This window comes from Aegilops tauschii, chromosome 3 (genome assembly GCF_002575655.3).
Source record: "Aegilops tauschii subsp. strangulata cultivar AL8/78 chromosome 3, Aet v6.0, whole genome shotgun sequence".
Taxonomy (NCBI): Eukaryota; Viridiplantae; Streptophyta; class Magnoliopsida; order Poales; family Poaceae; genus Aegilops; species Aegilops tauschii.
This window is the reverse complement of record NC_053037.3, coordinates 601,133,504-601,156,931: the sequence shown is the minus strand read 5'-3', so window position 1 is coordinate 601,156,931 and position 23,428 is coordinate 601,133,504. Positions and strand designations below refer to the sequence as shown.

The window sequence follows — 23,428 nt, the reverse complement described above, 5'->3', positions numbered from 1 at the left end:
TGTTTCTCTCTTGTGCCCATTCTCTTTTGTTTACTCCATGCATGGTATGTCTAATCGATGAGTTATGCATGACTGTGCATGTAACGTGTCCGCAGGTTCCACTGGATTCTGCTAAATATTGAACTTCACACCTCCAGAGTTCTAATCATGGACTCTATGGATTCGGATTCAAAGCGTTGGGCCGACATGAGAAAAATGCTGCAAAAGTAATTATTTTCAATCATTTGAGCTCTATATCGATCGGTCTCTTTCGTTCATTTCCTAATATCAAGTAACTAATAACTCCCTTGTTCATTTAATTTTCTTTGCCCTGTAGGGTTTGGAGACGGTTCTCAGAAGAAATTGTCGGTGAATTCAAACATGAGCTAGATTTTAGAAGGTTAGTTAATGTGGATAAGCAGCCACCGGGGACCAATCTATGTGGATACTATGTTTGTGAGAACATCCGGAGACACACATCTGAGCGGAAGGCATCGGATAGCGTGCGGAAGGCGACGGATAACTTGCGGAGGAGGCTTAGTCCAGAAGCTCGCTTCCGACCAATTCAAGATGAATTAGCAGGATTTTTCATGAGGGAAGTCATCAATCCTAAAGGAGAACACTATACCGAGGACGAAGAAATTTATATGCATACCCGAGATTGAAACTTGTTCGAAGTTGTATATGGTCATCCATCCTAATTGTGTATGGAAACTTGTTCGAAGTTGTATATGGTCACCCGAGATTGAATATATATTATATATTCCTCTTGAATTCTTCTTGTTTGAAATTTCATATGCATGTATATAGTAGCGTAGAATATGTGTACTGAAACTTCATCAAAATTAAAATAAAACACAAAATAAAATATAAAAGAAATAAAACACTACAAATTAAAAAGAAACCAGGTTTAGGGGGGCTAAAACCCTAAACCTGCGGAGGAGGCCTTTAGTCCCGGTTAGCCACGAGAACCGGGACTAAAGGTCCTCCGCCCCGACGGACTCCTGGCGCCCACGTGGACGGGCCTTTAGTCGCGGTTAGTAAGAGGCGCGACTAAAGGGGGGGCCTTTAGTCGCGCATATTTAGTCCCGGTTGCACAGCCGGGATTAATGGCCTTTGCGAACCGGGACTAAAAGCCTATTTTCTACCACACAGACGCTTACTAGTGGCACGAGTTTATACCCCTCGCTACTGCTACTTACTAGTAGCGCGTGTTTTTACCCCTCGCTACTACTAAGTTGATAGTAGTAGCGCGGGTTTTTAACCCTCGTTACTACTAAGTGGTCTCTGCCGTGTCCCCCGGGACATGCCATTGTAGTAGCGAGAGTTATAAACCTGCGCTACTACTTTGTGAATAGCTGTAGCGCAGGTCAGATGCCCACGCTACTAGTATATTCCCACACCACCCACCCTCGATCCACCCCACCAACCGTCCCACTCCACCCACACCACTGTTTGTCTCAAAAAAAAAAAACACCCAACCATCGATCCAGATCCCTTCCACCTCCTCTCTTCTCCCGATTCACCCCTCGTCTCCCTCCCATCCCACGCCGCCGCCGCCGCCCACCACCACCCCGGCGACCTCCCCACCGGCGATCCCCAGCCTCTCCCTCTCCTTCTCCCCTGCATCCGTCGCCCGCACCTTCCCTCCCAGTCCCAGATCAACCCGCGGGTGAGCCGGCGGCCAGGACACACGCGAAGCGACGGAGGTCGCCTGCGTCTCCCCAGTCGCCCTGCCACTGCTTCCTTCCTTTTCTCTGCGGCAGGAGAAGAAAACCTTGTCGGGGTGCCCAAGCCATGGAGCACCATCGTCAAGGTGCTCGGATTTGTTTCGATTTTGGGTTGCTTCTGCTCATGTTGTTGGTTGCTCTCTTCTCTTGTGTTGGTGATGATGTGAGGGTGGCCCTTCCTTTTCTTTGCTGCAGTGCAGGAGAAGAAAACCCTAGACCGACCCGAGGATTCGTCCGACAACCACCTGAGGAGGAAGCAAGCCATGGACGGACCTCCCTTTCCTTGAATGCTGCGCCCTCCCACCCATCTTCCTGCAGCTGCAGGTAACCCCGGCCCCTCCCTCCCAGCATGCACATGCTAGTTTGGTCATTACCCTGGCTGCGTACAGTGGCAGTAAACAGCTTAATCCAAACTTATTAGTCTACAAATCTACATCGGTGTAGTAGTCTAGGAAAACTAGCTTGAGTCGATTTGCTTTTCTTGTGTTACTGGTGTCCGGCCAGAATTAGTAAGGTGTGATCAACGTGGCCGTATAATTAGATTAGGAAAAATACTAACTTGAGTCCGACTAGGACTTGTCCTAGCTATCTAGCTGCGTTGGTAGGAGTATAATACCAGGATTAGGAATTTGTAGTCCAAGTCGGTTAATAGGTGAGTCTGATTTGACTAGAACCTGTATCCACTGGTGGTGGCTGCGTCCATATATATACACCAGCTGGGTTCATTCAATGGAGTAACCTACACTAGCTCATTCACTACTAGTTAGATCAATGGAGTAACCTGTTATTTCCTTTGCATTTTTTACTGTAAAAAGTCATGGCTCACCTATTAACCGGCGGCCGTAGAAGGACTAATCACCTAACTGAAACACTAATAATCAGAAGATAGATTGAACTTCGTTTAATGGATATACAACATATTGAATTATTTTCTATTTGGTCTAATTGATATAATCATGTCTAATAGAGTTCACAATCTTTACTTTGAAGATCTGTAGCTAGACGTTAGAACTATTGACATGCAAATAATTAACTAACTGCATGTCGTACTTGAATTACAGGTTTTTTGTTTTCGTCACTCCTTTGTTATATGGAAGAAGACTTCATGGTTAGCATTATTTATTATAACACATTCATATAAGATTTTATTGCCACTGTAAGTAGGAAGTTAATTTTTTTGGTCTGTTTTTTTCTGCGGGGATTTTGGTCTGTTTTTCTAATCGTATATATGATCTTTCAGTCACAGTTCCAGTATTTTAGAACTAAAGCTCCCCCCTAATTAAAATGCAGAAACGTGTTTTCTTTCATGATGTTTCAGTCACTGTCTTAGAAACACTAGAAAATATCTGTCGACAAACTTCTTCATGGAACTAATATTTTTATGCTAATGACAAATTGGATTTATAATCTTTAACCTCGAATCTTTATATGATTTTAGTTACTACCATATCTGCTCTTGCAGGTCTACTAGAGTATCCACTTCTGAAGATATTGAATTGATTCATCACTCCATGTTTTTCTGGGTCGTTTAGTTATCACCCTGTTGCCACAAAACCATGGCATTCTAGAAAATGTAAGTATAGTAGGTTGCTCACAAGGAGATGAGAGAATTCAAGTGTCACTTTTAGAGATGTATTATGAGATTGATCCACTGCATCATTTCGTCATACAAATTTGTTTGTTCTTATATGTGCCTTCGGACTAGCTATTTCCATATTTTGTTTTAGGAATTTATGAGGAGTTATGTAATTTGGAGTTCTCCTAACTTTGAACACCGCATTGGGCGCTAATTAAGTGTACAACACAGGCTAATGCTCATAAAAAATCCTACATGAACTTATTTCCTTGAGTAACCGGATCTGTGCATGTCTTACAAAGATATATCTAGGTGCAATGATATTCACAACTTAGCAGCCTTTGCACAAGTAAAGTTTCAGAAGATAGCTCACTCATATGTTCCAATGAGTAACCGGATCCCCAATTGTACATTTGTCCCTATCAATGCAAATGCTGAGCCATGTTCCACTTTTACTGCTCTACATTATATTTTCACTGCCTGAAGGGGTTAGTATGCTCCTTGTCTTTTTCACTGATTGTCTTTTTATCGACATGCACCACATTATTTTTTCATGTCATTCTTCTGAAGAATCTGAAGTTTTTGAACCTCTGTTGGTAATGCTGCAGGGTTCTGGTGGCGATGCCGACGGTCGTCGAGAGGTTCGTGGACTGGACGGTGTCATGGCTACCGATGTACGGAGAGGCGAAGCTGCTGCTCGTCATCTACCTCTGGCACCCCTCAGCACACGGGTAAGCAGTCGATCAGACACCCCGAGCCCGAGAGGTGATCAACATTTCAGATATACTTGATTCAGTATGTGGCCAATTCTGAATCTGAATCTTAATGGTGTTCGGATTTCAGGGTGCGGGGCACATGTACGATGGCTTCCTCCATCCGCAGGTGGCGTGGCATGAGGCCGACATCGACCGGGGCCTGCTTGAGCTGAGGGCGAGGGCGAGGGACGTGACGGCGGCACAACTCAAGGCAGCGGCTGCCATCGGTCAAGTGTGGCTCGTCGAGGCTGCCCGCTGTGCTTCGTCATAGCTGTAGGCCGCGAGATCAGGCCGGGAAGGTGCCATGCATTGACGAGTGAGCCAATTTTTGGATCGGACCATGACAACATGTCTCAGTCTCTGACGTCTAGAAGTAGTGGTAAAGTTTTGAATTTGCATGGCAAAAACCACTTACGTAGGTAGCTGACACGCACATCATTGTGTTTACACTTACTTATGTAAAAGATATGAATTATACACAAGTTGCCTCTACAATGAGGAACTGTGATAGTAAGATACGGCAATTGTGTGATAGAATGGAATTGATAGATTTTTTTTAATTTCTAATAAGTTAGTAGTAGCGTGGGAAAAAACTACTAGTATTTAGGATACTAGTAGCGTTGGTATGATAGATACGCTACTACTAATTCGTTAGTAGTAGCGCGGGTACGAAATAGCAGTAGCGTGGGTGGCACGGGCGTGATACTAGTAGCGCGGGTACCCGCGCTGCTAGTAGCCATTTTACCCGCGCTGCTAGTAGCCTTTTCCTACTAGTGTCATTAGGGCATGCATGTATTTTCTGCACCTCTAACCCTAGAGGGCAGACATCCTTCTTTGCTTCGTACGTACTCTCGGACAATCCGTTGTCCTTTGAAAGCATATTCTTTATCATTACCAGCAACTTTCCAAATCCCTTGTCAGATACACCATTCTCTGCGTTTCATTGCAGCAATTCCAGTGTGGTGCCCAGTTTTTTCTTATCAGCTTCGCAATTCAGGTACAACAATTTCTTGTGATCCTCTAACATGCGCTGCAACTTCTTCTCCTTTTCACTTGCGCAGTTTCTCTTTGCATCGGCAATGGCCCGACCTAGATCATCAGCGGGCTCATCTGATGCCTCTTTTTCAGCTTCTTCCCGCATTGCCGGCTCAGCTTCTTCCCTGTACCATCGTATTTAGGGAACCCATGGCCAGGATAGTTGTCGTCGTCCTCTTCTTCTTCATTGTCTTCCATCATAATCCCTCTTTCTCCGTGCTTGGTCCAAACATTATAGTGGGGCATGAAACCAGACTCAAACAGGTGGATGTGAATGGTTCTTGACTTAGAGTAATTGTGACCATTCTTACAGCCAGCACATGGACAAGGCATAAAATCATCCGCCCGCTTGTTTACCTCAGTTGCAAGCAGAAAAGTATGCACGCCCTCAACATACTGGGGAGAGCATCGGTCATCGTACATCCATTGCCGGCTCATCTTCATTACACAGCGCCGAATAGACCAAATTAATACAAGTTCATACATAAAGTTCATACAACACTTAAATGCAACATATATACAAATAACTCTCTAGCTAAAGCATTTAAATGCAACAACAAATGCGATCAAGATCGCAACTAAGGTAACAATTGATCCAACAACATAATGATACCAAGCCTCACTATCAATGGCATATTTTCTAATCTTTCTAATCTTCAAGCGCATTTTCTCCATCTTGATCTTGTGATCATCGACGGCATCGGCAACATGCAACTCCAATTCCATCTTCTCCCCCTCAATTCTTTTCAATTTTTCTTTCAAATACTACTTCTCTTTCAACTAAATTTAACCTCTCGACAATAGGGTCGGTTGGAATTTTCGGTTCACATACCTCCTAGATAAAAATATCTATGTCAACTTGATGGGCATAATTTGTGATAAACACGAAATGCAACAAAATAGTTATAAAATAAATATACCACATCCGAATCATAACCCGGACGAGGGCCGACGGGGACGGATATCAAAACCATGGCACTACGTATAACAAACAACGTACGGGTAAGATAATTATACAAGTAACTATATATCTAAATCACACAAACATGATTTTTTTTATACAAAAAAGATAAGAACAAGAGGCTCACCCCACAAGGTGGTGCCAGCGACCGGGCGGTGCGGATGATCGACGGTGGTTAGGACGGACACGTGAAGGCACTAAGTAAACCACACCTACATATGCAAACTAAGAGTTATTTTGAGCTCAAATTGCATATAAATCAAATAAATTACCACATATAATTCCTCCCAAATTACTAAAACCCACAAATTAATGACTATATAAAGCATTGCAAGAGCTAATCTAATAATGAGAGATGAAATGACAAAGTTGCTTACCTTTGTGATCACTTGAATGGATGGAGGCCTTCAAATCTTGACAAATTTTGGGCAAAATGTGTGATGAGCTCGAGGTAGGGGAAGAACAGGGAGGAGAGGGGAAAGTGGAAAAACAGAGTGAGCTCGATCGCGGGTGGACGAAGGGTTTATATAGGGCGACCTTTAGTACCAGTTTGTGCCACGAACCGGCACTAAAGGTGCTGGAGGGGCCCCAGACTGACATTTCTACCTGCCACCACTCTCTTTAGTACTGGTTCGTGGCACGAACCGATGCTAAAAGTTCGGCACGAACCGGTACTAATGAGAGCGGCCCGCCTAGCCGTTGGAACCGGCACTAATGGTCACATTAGTGACGGCTCAAATACAACCGGGACTAATGAGCTGAACATTAGGCCCTTTTTCTACTAGTGGTGCTCCGACTCGCCATCGAGATGTCGGAGCACGAGGCAACCAAGGAGGCGGCGGCGAAGGCGAAGGCAATCCACCATGCGAAGGAGCAGGACAGCCTTCTCCGCAGGATGTTGGGCATGCATTGCAGCTCGGACTCGGACCTGGCGGACGGCTCCTCCTCCAGCTCCGACGACGACACGCCTCGGCACGTCGACGCCTACACGGAGGAGGGGCACAGCCGCACCGACAACCAGAAGGGGAAGGGGCCGGCGAGGAAATTGTGATTTCCTCCGCCCTTCCCCGTTATGTACATAGCATTGCATGGTTTGTATAGATTTGAGGGCTCGGATATGAGGGATGCGTGTGTGGAAGCCACCAAATGAGACGTGTCCGGACACGTCCGCGGGCGTTTGAGGGCCTGGATTTGCAACCTGCAGCTATAGATGCTCTAAGCAAGGTGACCCTATCGGCGTATTTCTCCTCGTCTTTGTTGCTGATCTTTATATGACCGTTATAGCCCCGTTTTTGACATAGTCGCTAGCCTTCTAAAAATAAGTGGCCATTGTGAAACTACTACCTCCATTTCAAAATATAAAGTTTATTAATTTTCAGAAAAGCCAAACTTCTCTATAATTGACTAAATTTTGAGAGCAAAAATCAAAAACTACAATACATAATCAACATCAATAGATTCGCCATGACATATATTTTCATATTTTAAGCTTGGTCAAATATATAAAATATTGTAAGAACAGGAGGGATGAGGGATCGAGAGAGATAGGTGAGATATTGGGAGGAGGAAGAGAGGGTAGGTGAGATGCAGAACGAGGGAGAGATAGACGAAACAGGACTTTTCTCATCAGCGTGTCCAGTACACTGGCTTTCCTGACTACATATAGCACCCCTTGGCCTCGGGCCCACTTGTCACTCACACACACACACCACCAAACGACTAAGTCGTCTCTGCAGTTGGGACCCGCTCCTCATCATCTTCTTCTTCACGCCAATCCTCCTCATGGTCCTCTGGCTGGACAGCCTCTCTGTCCGCCTCCACATCAGGCATGACTCTGACTGCCGATGGGGAGTGCGTGACAAATATTTGACTTTTCAACTTAATATGCATTAGATTTTGGAATGAAGGAAGAGAAAACTTATATTTTGCACGGCTCTCTATGACAGATCTCAGTGTTGACCGAGACTTAAACCAGTCGAGTAAAACTTAACGAAACGTTTATAAAAAGGGTACTTGCGTGATTTCTTACAAACACACTGTTTACAGCAGCTTACTCTTTCTTACAGAACCACATAAAGACTGGTGCACGAATACAGAGCAAAATGTATTCCGCCCAACAAAAGTGAAAAGTAACCCCTAAAAGAAAGTGAAATAGTCAAAAGTACCTACATATCCAACACGCAAAGGAAAATGCAGATTAACGTTTAGGTAATCGCACGGTGCCAAGTTTCTTCTTCGCTCAGTCCTCCGCTCCTGCTAGTTAGTGCTGGAGCCGGAGCGCGAAGGCCTGCAGCGAGAGGAGCACCTGCTTGAGCCGCTCCCTCGTCTCGGCGTCGACGAGGTTCCCGTCGGCGTCAAACTTGGGCGGGTCCTCGTACGCCCTGACCTGGAGCTCCGGCTTGTTGATGAAGTGGATGTCGAGGAACACCCCGATCTGGCGGAGGTGGAACGCCGCCCTGCCCCCGCCGCAGCTGCCGCCCGCGGAGACGATGGCCGCGGCCTTGTCCGCCCAGCACTTGTGCGTGCCCCTCGACGCCCAGTCCAGCGCGTTCTTCAGCGTGGCGGTCACGGAGTAGTTGTACTCGGGCGAGGCGAAGAGAAAGCAGTCGGCGGCGCGGACCCTGTCCCGGAACGCCTCGACGTCCGGCGGGAAGCCGTCGCCGTCGTCCGTCTCCAGGTCCGGGTTGGACATGGGCAGGCCGGAGATGTCGACGTGGTCGATTTGCAGCCCCGGGATGGACTCCTCGCACAGCTCCTCGGCCGCGCGGATGAGGCCGCCGTGCCACGAGCCCTTGCGGAGGGAGCCGCTGAAGGCGGCCACGCGGAGGGTGGTGCTGGGCTTAGGCTTAGCCGCCGACGACGATGACGCCATGGCTTCCATGGTTGAATCCTCTCGTGTCGTATGCTCCGGGTATATAAATAGGCGCACGACTGGGTTTCTTCGTCAACGTTGGGCTGCGCTAGCTGATTCACCCACCGACACAGTTTTTTATAATATTGTAAACCGAGCAATGAGTGAGAGCCCGACGTCATTTCATAGAAAACCTTTTGGTTTCAAGGAGAGAGCGACGTGGCCGGCTTCTGATTCATCTACCCATCTTCATTTCATTGAGATGTTTATCGTTTTACTCTATATGTATTGTGCACAAGTGGTTCGTCTGGCATACGTACTGCTCAAGCTTGGTGATGGGCAAAAGTATTCATCATCTCCGCAATTCTTTGACCAGCGTACGCAAAGTGATATGGTCCCTCATCGTATAATTAGTTAATTACACCATTTTCGTAACCTTTTTCTTTCTGCACGTTCTGTGGTGACCGGTGTGCCACGTGCTGGGGTAGACACTAGTTAATCAATCTGCGAGCACACTTATTTTGGCGAGGCTAAGGAGCCGGTGGATGCCATTGCTCATTGGTGATTGGTCCTACCGGGTGCAACGAACCTTGAGCAACCATTAAAACAAAGGAAAAAGTCCAAAATAAACCTTGAAGTTGTAGACGAAAGCTAAATCAAACCCTGAACTTCGAATCCCGGAAATTGGCACTCTGAACTTAGAATCCCGGTCTATTTTGGACCCTAGACCTGTTGGGCACACTGGGAATACTACAATCCCAGCCGGGATTCCAGCTCTGTCACGGACAAGAATTTGGGCCGGCCCACTATAACACAACAAGAATTTGTGAGGTTTAAAAAATGTTCGCACATTTCTAAAATTATTCAGAAGTTAAAATTTTTCTGTTTTTTATTTTTCGCACAAATTCAATTCGTTTGCTGTTTTTAAAAACTGTTTGAAATTTTGAAACTCTATTAGCATTTAAAAAGAATTGTTTCGTATTTTCAAAACTGTATCACATTTTTTAAATATTGTTTCTGGAATTTCATAAATAATGTATTTAAAAAATATTTCGGATTGTTGGCAGTGGACTTGACTGTGCCAGCCCACCATACATGAAGCGAGTTTTTTTCCTTAACTCTCGACGTAAAAATTATTTCTTTCTTTTTCTTAACGGGCGACGTAATAATTCTTGAAAAAGAGAACACCTTTATAAACATTTTTTGAAACCTGAACAAAATTTTAAAGTGCAAACACTTTTTGAAACATAAATTTTTTCTGCAACTTGAACAAAATTTTAAAGTGCGGACACTTTTTGATACATAAACATTTTCTGAAACCTGAAAATATTTTGTGACATCTAAAAAATATCACAAGTTTTAAAAAATGTACGGGCAAATCCAAATGTTTATACAATGTGTAATAATATTTGTGTGATTCAAAAAAATGTTTTATACATTCAAAAAAATGTAACATTTCAAGAATGTTCACGAGTTTCAAAAAATGTGTTTTTGACATTTTCAAAAGAATGTGTCTAGAATGTAAAAAAATGTTTGCGTGATGTAAAAAAAATGTGTCATAACCTGAACAGAATATGGGGCTGTTTGGATTGTGACTATCATTGCCATATATTGCCACATGATTTTTGCCACACTTGCCACACTTGCCTTAGTTGAGTTGCTCAAATTGTTAGCCACACTTTGGCTTGCCTAAGAGAATCTTGCCACATTTCTTGTGTCTATAACATGTGGGGTTCACTGCTCATAAAAAAATTCTTGCCTTAGGTGTGGCTAGAACCAAACACCTACCTAATTTGGTCAAACTTGCCTAAGGTTAGTTGTGGCAAAGTGTGGCAAGGTTTGGCTAGGAACCAAACAGCCCCTATATGTGGCATGTCCTTGCAAAAAGCGTATGCAAATATAAAAATGTTGAACCATGTAAAAGAGTGTTTGTGTAGTTTTAGAAAAAAATTATTGTCATTAAGAAAATGTAAAACATGTATTTGGAAAAATATTACCATGTATTTAAAAAAATTTGAAAACATTTAATTTATAAATGTACATAATGTATTTGATAATATCAAAATTTTATCCAAAAATATTTAATGTGTGCGTTAAAAATGTACATTGGGTACTGAGAAAAATTAGACATGTGTAAAAATGAAAAAAGAAAAGAAAAAGAAAAAAAGAAGAAACTAAGAAAAACCAGATTAGTGCGCGCGCGCGAGCAACTGCGCTACTAGGTCGGCCCAATTCAGCAAATCCCGGCTATGTCCTGTCAAGGTTTAAAATAGACCGGGATTAGAGAGTTTGATGTGCTGATTTCAGGGATTGAGAGTTCGGGGTTTGATTTAGCTTTCGCCTGTAAATTGAAGGTTTGTTTTGGACTTTTTCATAAAACAAACCACGCCCGTTGTTGGCAACCGTATATGCACGACATTATTGCCGTGATGAGCGTTTTCGTCGTTCTCAATGCATGATCGATCTTTCCAGTCGAGGATCAACGCACGGCACCGGCTGCGACGTCAGCGGTCGCATCTTGGACTGCACGTGCATACCTACGTTGCACGCATGCGAGTAGGATTAGAGCATCTCCAACAGAGCGCAACACGCGGCGTGGTAAGAAACCTTTTACAGCGTCGGAATAGTCAGTTTTTACGTGTCGCGGTGCGCTGGTTTCAGCGGCCGCTGCAAAAAATTACGCGCACGCTGCTTAAGCAGACACGCTAAACTACAGCGCGCGCGAGCAACCGACGCTTATGGTGATATTTTCAGCATCAAAACAAGACATAACATAGTTTAAAATTACCCAAATAAGTTCATGACATAAAAGTTCAAAATCATGCCCACATCATCATCCAACCAAGTTTAAAATTATCGAACCAAGTTCATGACATAAAAGTTCACACAAACAAATGACACATCAACAATCATGCCTCATCCTCATCTTCGTCCTCCGATTCTTCATCCTCATCTTCGTCCTCCGATTCTTCCTCCTCCTCTTCATTGTCTCGCGCCACATCATCATGGGAAGCTCGGAAGGCGTTGCCAAGATCTCCACCGGCATCATGCGAAAATGTGTGAGGCACACCGGAAGACATGCGTCCACCCATGTCATCTGAAGGTGCTCCCGTGCCTCCCATGAAAGACGCAAAACTCATGCCTCCCGTGGTAGCTCCAAAGCCACCGATGCCTCCCATGGCCCCCATGGTAACTCCAAAGTCACCCATGCCTCCCATGCCGCCCACGGTAGCTCCGAAACCACCGATGCCCCCCATGCCACCCATGCCGCTCATGCCAACCATGGCTCTTTTTTGGACCAAGACTTCTTCACGGGCAAGATTGACGTACTCCTTTTGCTTCTCATCGAGGGTAGATGTGTCCATGAAGAACAAGTACTTCTCCCATTCCAACAATCTAGTCCGCTCCTCCATGGCCAATTTCTTCTCCTCCAATGCCACATTCCTCTCCTTGGCCGCCACCCTCCTCTCCTCAGCCACCAATCTCCTCTCCTCGGCTGCCGCATCTTGGTTCCTTGCCATCTTCCTCACCTCGTCCGCTTCCTTTCTTGCATTCACAATAGCTTTCATAGCATTTTTTAGCTTGTCATCTCCTTAACTCTTCTTCTTTTCTTTTCCGTCTTTCTTGCATCCATTTGGTCCTTTTGGCTTGGAGTACGCAACCGAGTTTGGTGTAGGGCTTCTCTTGGCGTCATCACTTGATGCCTCCTCCTCCTCATCATCCAAATCAATAGTTCGCTTGCGTTTGTTGCTCTCCTCATCATCGACACCGTCATGGGGCTTCCATTTCTCATCATCCTTCAACGCATCATAGCAATGAGGCAAGGTAAATGGTCTCCCTTTCTTGTTTTTCCCTTTCTTGGTCTTCTTCTCCTCTCCTTGAAATAAGTTTTGTGCAATAGTGAGCTACAAACAAAAGAACAAGTTAGCACTTGAAACACCAAGAAGAAGCATGATGAACATGGAAGAATCATGAAAGAAATGGCACTTACCCTATCTCTATCATTAGTGCCACTTGGGTTCAACGTGTCAACCGCCTTAAGTGCGGCCGCCCACCTTTGACAATCTCGGTTGATTGTCGACCACCGGGAGCGAAGAGATCTTTCCGAGCGGTCAATTCCACTTTTGTTGTGTAGATCAAAGTGCTCCTTCATCCGGATACAATATGCATCTCTACTTTGATCCCCTCCAACGGTGGCATCCCTCGACACTTGCAACCATGTATTGCATAGCAAGATGTCTTCGTCCATGGTGTAGTTGCCCGCTCTTCCTTTACCCTCACCATCCTCGTCCACCTCAAACTCATGATCATCGAAATTCACATCATTGGTTTGAGACCAATGAGAATTGTTGGAGACAACACCCGTAGTTGACATATATGTCTCATCATTGAAACTACAAAGTATATACAACAAAGCAAATAAGCTATATATCATATGTATGCATTCAAAAAACAACAACACCAAAAAGTTGGCAAAATTTTACCTTGTGGGCATTTCATCGAACACCTTGTGCGCATCGGCCGCCAGCGCAACAAGAGAGCTCGCCGGCGCTTCGATCGCCGCCACATCCGTCGCACGCCCTGCAAGCTTCTTCTTTGGCTGCATAGAGGAGCCGTCCGCCGCCTTGTTCTTCTTCCCGGACACCTTGCCCGTCTTCGCCCACGCCGCATTTGGGAGCTTCGAGAGGGGGGCACGTGGCTCCACGGCAGGCGCCGGCGCGACGCCACCCAACGTCGAGGTCGTCCGTGGCGGCATGAAGAGGCCGCGTGCAAGACCGGTGCTTGGAGGAGCACTAGCGGAGGCGAAGCCAAGCTCCCCGCGCTAGGGTTTGCGGTGGCGGCGGCGGCGGCGGAGGGGTCGCGAGTGTAGGAAAGGGTGAGGGGGATGTCGGCGTGGCCGTCCATCGGGCGAGTTCGCTGGCGTCGGCGCGGGCGGGGCGAAAGCAGCGCTGCGAAGAGGGTGCGGCGCGGGCGTTCGAGTGTGCAGCGCGCGGAAGCGAGCGCACGAAATAAGCGGCACGCGATGCCGTTTTGCTCCGCGTGCTGAACTACTTATGCCGCGCGCGCATTTTTTACGTCTCCGTTGGAGCGCCCGGAGCGGCTGCGCAAAAAACAGAATTTTTTCAGCACGACGCTTATATCGCGTGCGGTGGGACAACAAAGGAAAGCCCACACATCCGAAGGCACGCAACACGTTCCAAAGCCCAGATCAGAAGCATTCGGGCGCACGTGACACACGTCCCCCATGGCCGCCGTGGACCGCTCCCTCCCCCAAATCACATTTGACAGCTTCAGGTGCCGATTATAGTACATTAGTCCTCAGCCCGTGCGTTCGCACGGGCTAGACAGTTTTTAAGTAGATGTTTATGAGTTATAGTTTTGTTAATATTTGTTGCGTGCAATATTTATAAGCTATGGAATTTGAAATAATAATTGAATACAGTTTTAAATTGTTGCGAACATGCAACAGTGTGTATTTCCTATCATGTGGAAAAAGAATATATATTCTTAAAAGGATATATATTATTTTCAATGAATTCATGATTGTAGAATTTACATATATCTATTGGCACAGCTCTCTGCGCAGTGGTGCAAGCTGAGTCCCCACCTGGAAAAGTTAAAGAAGATCATCGTGTTTAGCGACAATCGTAAAAAGAGAAGGAGCCGGACGGACGTTGTCCAAATAGAGAAAGAGAGGACTATTGGCACAGCTCCTGACTCATGTCGCACGTCTAATAAGAACTTAATTTTCGTCTATGAAGAAGACATGTACACACAGCCAAGGTCAATTCCTAAGCAGAAGATAATCTTGATTGATCCCACTTAAATATGCTTGTATGTAACTATGTATGTGCATACGTATGTACAGGTAATTCAGATCGATTCCTTTCGTCTGCTAAGACAAGCACGTGAGAGATATGGTTGATGGAAAAAGAAACCTGATCATACTGGCATGCAGCGTTGACTTGTCAACGGTGATGAAGCAAAGCTAGTTTGATTCGTTCCCAGTACGATCGGCATGAAGCTTTTCCGGCGAGATAAGCATGTAGAAGCCAGCCTCGATTGACCTAACTAATTGATAGAAGCCAGCAGCGGCGTGAGCTGGAGACATGATTAAGAGAGAGATCGGAAAAGAGATTGATATTTGTCATCTTTTCATCCTTACTGTAAAAAAATCATCACCTAATCCAATAATCCTACGGTTAATAGCTAATTAGATATAATGCTCGGAAAGTGTTTTTACATATATTGAATAACAGATCGTTACTTGTAGGTTATTTTTTGAAGGGTCGTTACTTGCAGGTTAGCTGTTCTTTTTCTCCATAAAGGTAACATAAGGTGTTTTAGATTACCAAATATCAAATTTTCTTTTAGGGTACTAAAATATCATTGTTACGTGTAGGTTGGCTCTTTTTTTCTCCATAAAAGTAACGTAAATCATGGGGTTAAGATAGATCAATTACATAGATCAACTAACACATGGGGTTAATGATGTGGATTACTGTGATGGCTCGTTTGGTGCCTCCAATTAATATATATATATATATAAGACTATATTGAAAATAATAATAAAGATTGATATGATTACCGATAAAATTTCTAGCTGAACAACTAACACAGCAACTTCTTAATGTGGAGACGCGCCGGAGGTCACCCTCCCTGTCGAGCTTCGCCATGGAAGCGTCGGGGATGACTGTAGGAAAAAGAAGGCACGGACATGACTAATGGGTTAAACGGTCAGATCGAAGCCATAGTGACGCATCCCCATCGAGCTGCTCCATGGAGGCATTGGCGACTGAAGCAAAACCGAGGTTTGATCGATGCTTGCGAGACTACTTTGCTGGCTTGGACTCTTGGAGGAGGCGAAGCGAGGGGACGAAGAAGGAGAGCATCGCTCAAGGAAGATGATGTGGACCCTTGTACTCGGATTTATCAAGTGCTCCGCTATCTAACGGCTGGGTTTTTTTTCTTACGCAAACTATGATGGCTCACGGCTGTCCTCGATTTTACTTCATAATCAACATATAGGGCCTCTAATTATGTACGTGAGATATTGTCAGAAAAAGGACCATGTACGTGGGACACATGGTGAGGACTCCTTCAGGCACTTAATCTAACGGTTTTAGATGTCTAATTAGCATATCTAACGGATGTCTAATTAGCATATCTAACGGTTAATTTATTATGTTTTGCTGGGACTAACATGATGCCTCGGTTGGTGCTTCCAATTAGTAAATATAAGATATTGCAAACTGGTGCATACCTCCTCTTTCACTTGAGCTCGGCCCATTTCACTTTTAGAGTACATATTGCAAACTGGCGCACACCCCCTCTTTCACTTGAGCTCGGCCCATTTCACTTTTTTCCTTCACAAATAAAACAGGAAAGCATGAGGCTTGAAGCCCTTTCTCATTTCGAATTTCATCTTAGTATCGGTAATGCCCCGCCCAAAAGTATTTCATCGCAATCACACGCTCGACCGCACCTTTGCTATTTCGTCTACTAACGGAAACAAGAGACCTCAGTAGACCAAATCAGCACCCACACGCCTGAGTACGTGGGCCGGCCCAAGACCAAGGCGAAGTGATCGCTCGCGACGCATCCGCTTCCCCCGGTTTCCCTGATCGATCGGGGAGCTCCTACAGGGAAGCTTAGTGGGTTGCTCTTTTGAAGCCTAGTTGGAAGCTGAATCTCGAATAGAATTCAGAAAATTACGCTCCCGCTACGAATCGAACTCGCCCCTTCTCTATCTACAGGCGTTCGGCTAACCGCTATGACATGTTGTTACTAGTGATCGAATGCACCTCCAACACTTAAAAACTAACTGCCCATACACGATTTTCTTTTAAAAAACTGAAACTTCACAGATTTTGGAAATAAGTTTGTGAACATGCAAAAAACGTTGCCCCTATACACGGAAAGTCTGTTGAATTTGAAAAACGTTCATGAATTTAAAAAGTAGTTCACAAAAAACGGAAAAAGTTCATAAATTTTTTGAAACAAATTCATCAATTTTGAAAAAAAAACTGAAAAAAGTTCACAATTTTAGAAAAAAAGTTCATCAACTTTGAAAAAAAGTTCACCGATTAGAAAAAACTTCATCGAATTTGAAGAAAAGTTCATCGAACTTGAAAAAGAAGTTCGTCGAATTGAAAATAGTTCATCAAATTTGAAAATCATTGATGAACTTTTTTCATCAAATTGAAAAAAGATGAAAAAAGTTCGTTGAACTAAAAAAGTTCATCGAATTTGAAAAAAATCATCCAATTTTTTAAAATTCCATTGAATTTGAAAAATGTTCATTGATTCTGTTTTTCTCCACAAATTTGAAATTTGTTCGTCAAATTTGGAAAAAGTTTATCGTTTTTTAGAACTCATGAGTTTAAGAAAAAGTTCACAAGTTTGAAAAAAAACTCATCGATTTGAAGAATTTTATGGCGAATATGAAAAAAGGATAGAAGAAAAAGCAAAAAAGAAAAGAAAAACAAATGAAGCTGAAAAAAGAAGAAATGAATGAAAAACATGTACTTAATCACACGTATGTGAGCAGGTCGGGTGGTTATTGCGCCTATCGCAGAACTACGGAAACGGTGGTTCGAATCCCTGCTTTTGCCCATTTTTTTGCAGTTTAGAAAACAGAAAAAAAGGTGAAATGAACCGGCCCAAACGTGACGAGGGGTGTGCGCCGTTTGGAAATTAATGAAGGAACGGGCGCCACGGGCGCCGTTTAGGAAACACCATCCATCGGTTTCTGGTTGACCTGTCAACCCTTGGTGGGGTCAACTATTGAGCATTAATTTTTTATAATAAAAATCAAGAATTCAGAAAAAAATAATTCCAAATAAAAAATCGCAGATTATAAAAATTTCATCCAAGTTCAACAAATTGCAAAAAATGCATTGACCTTGAACAAAGGTTCATCGATTTTTTAAAAAGCATGCAAAAAATTAAAAAAATGTTCACTAATTTGGAAAAAAGTTCATCAAATTTGAAAAAAGTTCATCAATTTTGAAAAAAAGTTCATCAACGTGACGAGGGGTGTGCGCCGTTTGGAAATTAATGAAGGAACGGGCGCCACGGGCGCCGTTTAGGAAACACCATCGATCGGTTTCTGGTTGACCTGTCAACCCTTGGTGGGGTCAACTATTGAGCATTAATTTTTTATAATAAAAATCAAGAATTCAGAAAAAAATAATTCCAAATAAAAAAATCACAGATTATAAAAATTTCATCCAAGTTCAACAAATTGCAAAAAATGCATTGACCTTGAACAAAGGTTCATCGATTTTTTAAAAAGCATGCAAAAAATTAAAAAAATGTTCACTAATTTGGAAAAAAGTTCATCAAATTTGAAAAAAGTTCATCAATTTTGAAAAAAAGTTCATCAATTCTGAAAAAAGTACATTGAACTTGAAAAAAATTTCATCGACTTTGAAAAAAATCTCACAAATTGAAAAAAAGTTCGTCGACTTTCAAAATAGTTCACCAAATTTGAAAAAGTTCACCATTTTACAAAAAGGTTCATCAAAACCTTAAATAGGTCACATATTTGAAAACAAATATCATCAAATTTGAAAAGGGAAAAAGAAAAATAAAACGAACAGAAAATAAACATGAAAAACGAAAAGGAACACGAAAAAAGATAAAGATAAAGGAAAATAGGAAAGAAAAAGAAAAAGAAAAAACACAATTTGGGGCACGAGTGAAGAAGAAGAATAGATAGAACGTCCCGCGGATGTACCTTGGCTTATTGGTTTCTAGACCTCGCATCTAACCAATATAAGTCACGGTTTCGATTCTCAGGGTCGCACCTTTTTTGCGAGTTTTGAACAGGACAAAAAGTAAATTGGGCCGGCCTAGCGCGTTGGAGGGGTATGCGCCCGTTTGTGGAATCAACTGTATCGGGCGTTAAAGGCGCCGAATAGGATTTGGCCAGAAACTACCCCTACCAGTTTGGGAAACATTTTAGAAGCTTCTAAACAGTTTGTTTGTTTTTCGGATGGTTTTTATTTGCCCTTTTCTTTTCTTTTTTCATTTTTTCTAAATTCACGGACTTTTTCAAATGCATGAATATATTCAAATCCATAAAAAATTAAATTTATGATTTTTATTTTTTGGAATTTTTTAAATATATATTTTTTCTCTAAAATTGATAATCTTTTTTCCAAATTCCTGTGTTTTCTCAATCCACTAACCTTTTGCAATTTGTGAACTTTTACCAAAATTTTTGAATTTTTTTCAAATCAATGATTTTTTCAAATTTCTGAACTTTTATGAAAATCGATGACTTTTTTAAAATCCGTGATTTAAAAAAAACATGACTTTTCAAAATCAATTTACTTTTTTCAAAAGCCGCAATTTTTTTAAAATTCATAAACTATTTTTTCAAATTAGTTAAAAAAATTCAAATTTGATGAACTTTTTCTAATCCGTCAACTTTTTCGATTTCATGATTTAAAGCACAAACTCTTTTGAATTTCTGAACTTGTCTTGAAATCCATTAAATCTTTTTGTACCCTTGATTTGTTTTACTTCGTGAACTTCTTTTATGAATCTTATTTTTTTAAATCATTTTCTCAAAATGTCAATGGTCAACCAATCAACCATGACGGGTCAACAATTGTCAGCAAACCGGGAAAACTGGCGTCACTGCAAACCCCAAGCGAGCGCTTGCTCCTTGTTAGGCCAGCCCATGATGAAGGGCGCATGAGTGCTCGCTACACTCCTAGCGCTGGGGAGGAGCTCTTCATTAGGCCTCCTACAACCGTGACCTTTGAGGTCGGCTTGGGCATTGGAGTTTGAGTGATGGCTATGACACGTATGTGTTATAGTGGCGACTTTCGCCTTTGAAGTCTCGCTTCAGGTATAAGGACCGTAACAACCCCCCCCCCCCCCCCCCCCCCCCCCCCCCCCCAACACACACACACAACTGAAGAGGAAGTCTAATTTATCATATAAGTTTGTAGCACAAAATTCATGTTTGATCCCAGGTATGAATTACATGTGCTAGCGGCTAATTGTGGAATCATGAAAGCTATGTTTGTCCATGAAGGACTACATAATAAGAAATTATAGTGATCTCAGGATACTTGTAGACATCTTATCTATTCTACTTTTCAATTTGCTTACATTTTAGATAGACAATCATACTCCAAAAATATCTACAAAGATATTAGTTAGGCATATACTCTGTAGAGCTCTTAATACACTAACGTTTATAACAATAGGCAAGTATACACAAACACATAAAAGTACATTGTAACACATCCAAAAATTCATACTGATCCACAAAGCAATATGATTGTGTCAAATATTTTCTTTAGTTCTATGAGAGACACAATTCAATGAATTTTCGTAAAAATGTCCCTTTCGATATTTCAAGGAAAGTTAGCATAAATTTTGCCGCAAAATATAATATGTGGTGCTTGCTATTTAGAATCCTTTGCTAGCCAAAATATCTGTACTAAGCGGGAATACTGCTTGTGCATCCAAATTCCTTAAACCAAGTTTCTTTCATGAGTGTCCATCATATCTACCTATATGCGGTATTTACCTGCCGTTCCAAGTAAATTTGCATGTGCCAAACTCTAAACCTTCAAATAATAATCTGTTTTGTATGCCCGCATCGCTCATGTAGCGACTAGGGGCTGTCAGTATCTTCCATGCTAGGTGGGTTATTCTCACGATGAGTGGACTCCGCTCATCATTCATGAGAAAATGGCTGGGATGCCCAGTCCTATGATCAAAATATCAAAAACAAAATTTCAAATAATTTAAACAAAACTCCCCCAGGATTGTTGATAGTTGGACGGCACCCGTTGTTTCGGACAAGCCGTGGAGTGTGATTGTTGGTGGAGGGGGAGTAAAATCTTTTCCTTTCTGTTTGGGAACCGACTATAATGTATCTAGTATGGAAGATATTGGGAACTCTTGGTCGTTATGTTGACAATGAAAGCATACCTCTCAAAATTATTTTCATCTCCGTTTTAAAGCTTCGAGCTCTGGCACCTCTGCAAATCCCTGCTTCCCACTGCAAAGGGCCTATCTTTTACTTTTATGCAAGAGCCAGTAGTATTCCTTCTCATTCCAACCTACTTTTTAGTTGGCAAGCATCATGTGGTGGAGAAAGATCTAAGCATATATGGCCATTCAAATATATTTGATCATGAATTATTATTGTTGACAATTATCTATATGATAAATAAGTTGGGCGGCGAAACATTAAGCCCATGTCTTTCTCTGTGTTCGATCGATGCTATTTGTTCTAAAAATATGCTTTGAGTGGTAGCAATCATGGAAGACTATATGATAGTTGAGCATGTGGGATTTGCTAAATCAAAGCTCTTACATAGACCCTTCCTGAAAATAAGATGAATTGCAATTGTTTGATGACTGAGAACATAGTTTGTTAGTTTTCAAGAAAGTTTATGGTCTATGCTTTAACATGTGAATAGCTTGTTACTTGATCATGAGAAGCTTTATGTTATGAGCTTCTGTTATGACATATAATGATGCTAGAAAAAGTGATTGGAACTATCATTTATCAAACTTATGCACTTGCTAGCATTCACACTTCATAAATTATTTCTTTTATCATTTACCTACTCGAGGACGAGCAGGAATTAAGCTTGGGGATGCTGATACGTCTCCAACGTATCTATAATTTATGAAGTATTCCTGCTATTATATTATCCTTCTAGGATGTTTTATATGCATTTATATGCTATTTTATATGATTTTTGGGACTAACCTATTAACCTAGAGCCCAGTGCCAGTTTCTGTTTTTTCCTTGTTTTTGAGTATCGCAGAAAAGGAAAACCAAACGGAGTCCAATTGACCTGAAACTTGACGGAGCTTATTTTTGGACCAGAAGAAGGCCATGGAGTAAAAGAGTTGGGCCAGAAGAGTCCCGGGCTGCCCACGAGGGTGGGAGGCGCGCCCACCCCCTGGGCGCGCCCCCTACCTCGTGAACAGCCCGGAGACCCCCTGACTTGTTCTCGACGCCAAAACCTCTTATATATACAGAAACCTCCAGAACATAACCTAGATCGGGAGTTCCGCCGCCGCAAGCCTCTGTAGCCACCAAAAACCAATCGCGACCCTGTTCCGGCACCCTACCAGAGGGGGGATCCCTCACCGGTGGCCATCTTCATCATCCCGGCACTCTCCATGACGAGGAGGGAGTACTTTACCCTTGGGGCTGAGGGTATGTACCAGTAGCTATGTGCTTGATCTCTTTCTCTCTCTCTCTCTCTCTCTCTCTCTCTCTCTCTCTCTCTCTCTCTCTCTCTCTCTCTCTATCTCTCGTGTTCTTGAGGCGATACGATCTTGATGTATCGCGAGCTTTGCTATTATAGTTGGATCTTATGATGTTTATCCCCCTCTACTCTCTTGTAATGGATTGAGTTTTCCCTTTGAAGTTATCTTATCGGATTGAGTCTTTAAGGATTTGAGAACACTTGATGTATGTCTTGCATGTGCTTATCTGTGGTGACAATGGGATATTCACGTGATCCACTTGATGTATGTTTTGGTGATCAACTTGCGGGTTCCGTAACATTGTGAACTTATGCATAGGGGTTGGCACACGTTTTCTTCTTGACTCTCCGGTAGAAACTTTGGGGCACTTTTTGAAGTACTTTGTGTTGGTTGAATAGATGAATCTGAGATTGTGTGATGCATATCGTATAATCATACCCACGGATACTTGAGGTGACATTGGAGTATCTAGGTGACATTAGGGTTTTGGTTGATATGTGTCTTAAGGTGTTATTCTAGTACGAACTCTATGATAGATCGAACGGAAAGAATAGCTTCGTGTTATTTTACTACGGACTCTTGAATAGATCGATCAGAAAGAATAACTTTGAGGTGGTTTCGTACCCTACAATAATCTCTTCGTTTGTTCTCCGCTATTAGTGACTTTGGAGTGACTCTTTGTTGCATGTTGAGGGATAGTTATATGATCCATTTATGTTATTATTGTTGAGAAAACTTGCACTAGTGAAAGTATGAACCCTAGGCCTTGTTTCCTAGCATTGCAATACCGTTTACGATCACTTTTACCACTCGTTACCTTGCTGTTTTTATATTTTCAGATTACAAAAACCTATATCTGTCATCCATATTGCACTTGTATCACCATCTCTTCGCCGAACCAGTGCACCTATACAATTTACCATTGTATTGGGTGTGTTGGGGACACAAGAGACTCTTTGTTATTTGGTTGCAGGGTTGCTTGAGAGAGACCATCTTCATCCTACGCCTCCCACGGATTGATAAACCTTAGGTCATCCACTTGAGGGAAATTTGCTACTGTCGTACAAACCTCTGCACTTGGAGGCCCAAAAACGTCTACAAGAAGAAGGTTGCGTAGTAGACATCACCCATCACCTATCCTCTACATAACCTAAGCACTAGCTACTCCACAGCTGCCACTGGCTTCCTCTACTACTCGAAGGAATGGTGACGGAGGATTTTCTATCAAATTCCTAGGGTGAGGGCATGGCTAGAGTCTCATGGGGTAGGGCCATCACAGTG

At 42.8% G+C, this 23,428-nt stretch overlaps 2 protein-coding genes across 8 annotated transcripts; one reads left to right on the top strand and one right to left on the bottom strand.

The window, feature by feature from the left end:
* Nucleotides 1–1,464: 1,464 nt before the first annotated feature.
* LOC109747955 (uncharacterized) lies at nucleotides 1,465–4,600 on the top strand. Of its 7 annotated transcripts, none has more exons than XR_006671194.2 (6): nucleotides 1,466–1,795; nucleotides 1,905–2,033; nucleotides 2,771–2,817; nucleotides 3,172–3,282; nucleotides 3,894–4,050; nucleotides 4,129–4,600. XR_006671194.2 is itself a non-coding variant. In XM_020307002.4 (5 exons), exons 2-5 carry the CDS (start codon nucleotides 1,997–1,999, stop codon nucleotides 4,309–4,311), a joined length of 390 nt encoding a protein of 129 aa, XP_020162591.1. In that variant the 5' UTR covers nucleotides 1,465–1,795; nucleotides 1,905–1,996; the 3' UTR covers nucleotides 4,312–4,600. The 7 variants fall into 7 exon arrangements, 3 of the variants coding, with proteins under 3 accessions (XP_020162591.1, XP_073367364.1, XP_040241828.1); XR_012205711.1 differs by having other exon boundaries at nucleotides 1,468–1,795; nucleotides 3,894–4,016; XM_020307002.4 differs by lacking the exon at nucleotides 3,172–3,282 and having other exon boundaries at nucleotides 1,465–1,795; nucleotides 3,894–4,016.
* A 3,416-nt stretch (nucleotides 4,601–8,016) lies between these two features.
* Nucleotides 8,017–8,999, bottom strand: LOC109747960 (probable NADPH:quinone oxidoreductase 1). The gene has a single exon (XM_020307005.4). The coding sequence runs from the start codon at nucleotides 8,915–8,917 to the stop codon at nucleotides 8,297–8,299; it is 621 nt and encodes a 206-aa protein (XP_020162594.1). The 5' UTR covers nucleotides 8,918–8,999; the 3' UTR covers nucleotides 8,017–8,296.
* Nucleotides 9,000–23,428: the final 14,429 nt, after the last annotated feature.

Excerpts from the sequence above, each read along its gene's own strand:
- LOC109747955 (XM_073511263.1), top strand. The coding sequence starts at position 1,834 with ATGTTGTTGGTTGCTCTCTTCTCTTGTGTTGGTGATGATGTGAGGGTG. Across the intron at positions 2,034-2,770 it reads CCATCTTCCTGCAGCTGCAG|GTTTTTTGTTTTCGTCACTC; the intron begins GTAACCCCGGCC and ends CTTGAATTACAG. Across the intron at positions 2,818-3,893 it reads ATATGGAAGAAGACTTCATG|GGTTCTGGTGGCGATGCCGA; the intron begins GTTAGCATTATT and ends GTAATGCTGCAG.
- LOC109747960 (XM_020307005.4), bottom strand. The coding sequence starts at position 8,917 with ATGGAAGCCATGGCGTCATCGTCGTCGGCGGCTAAGCCTAAGCCCAGC.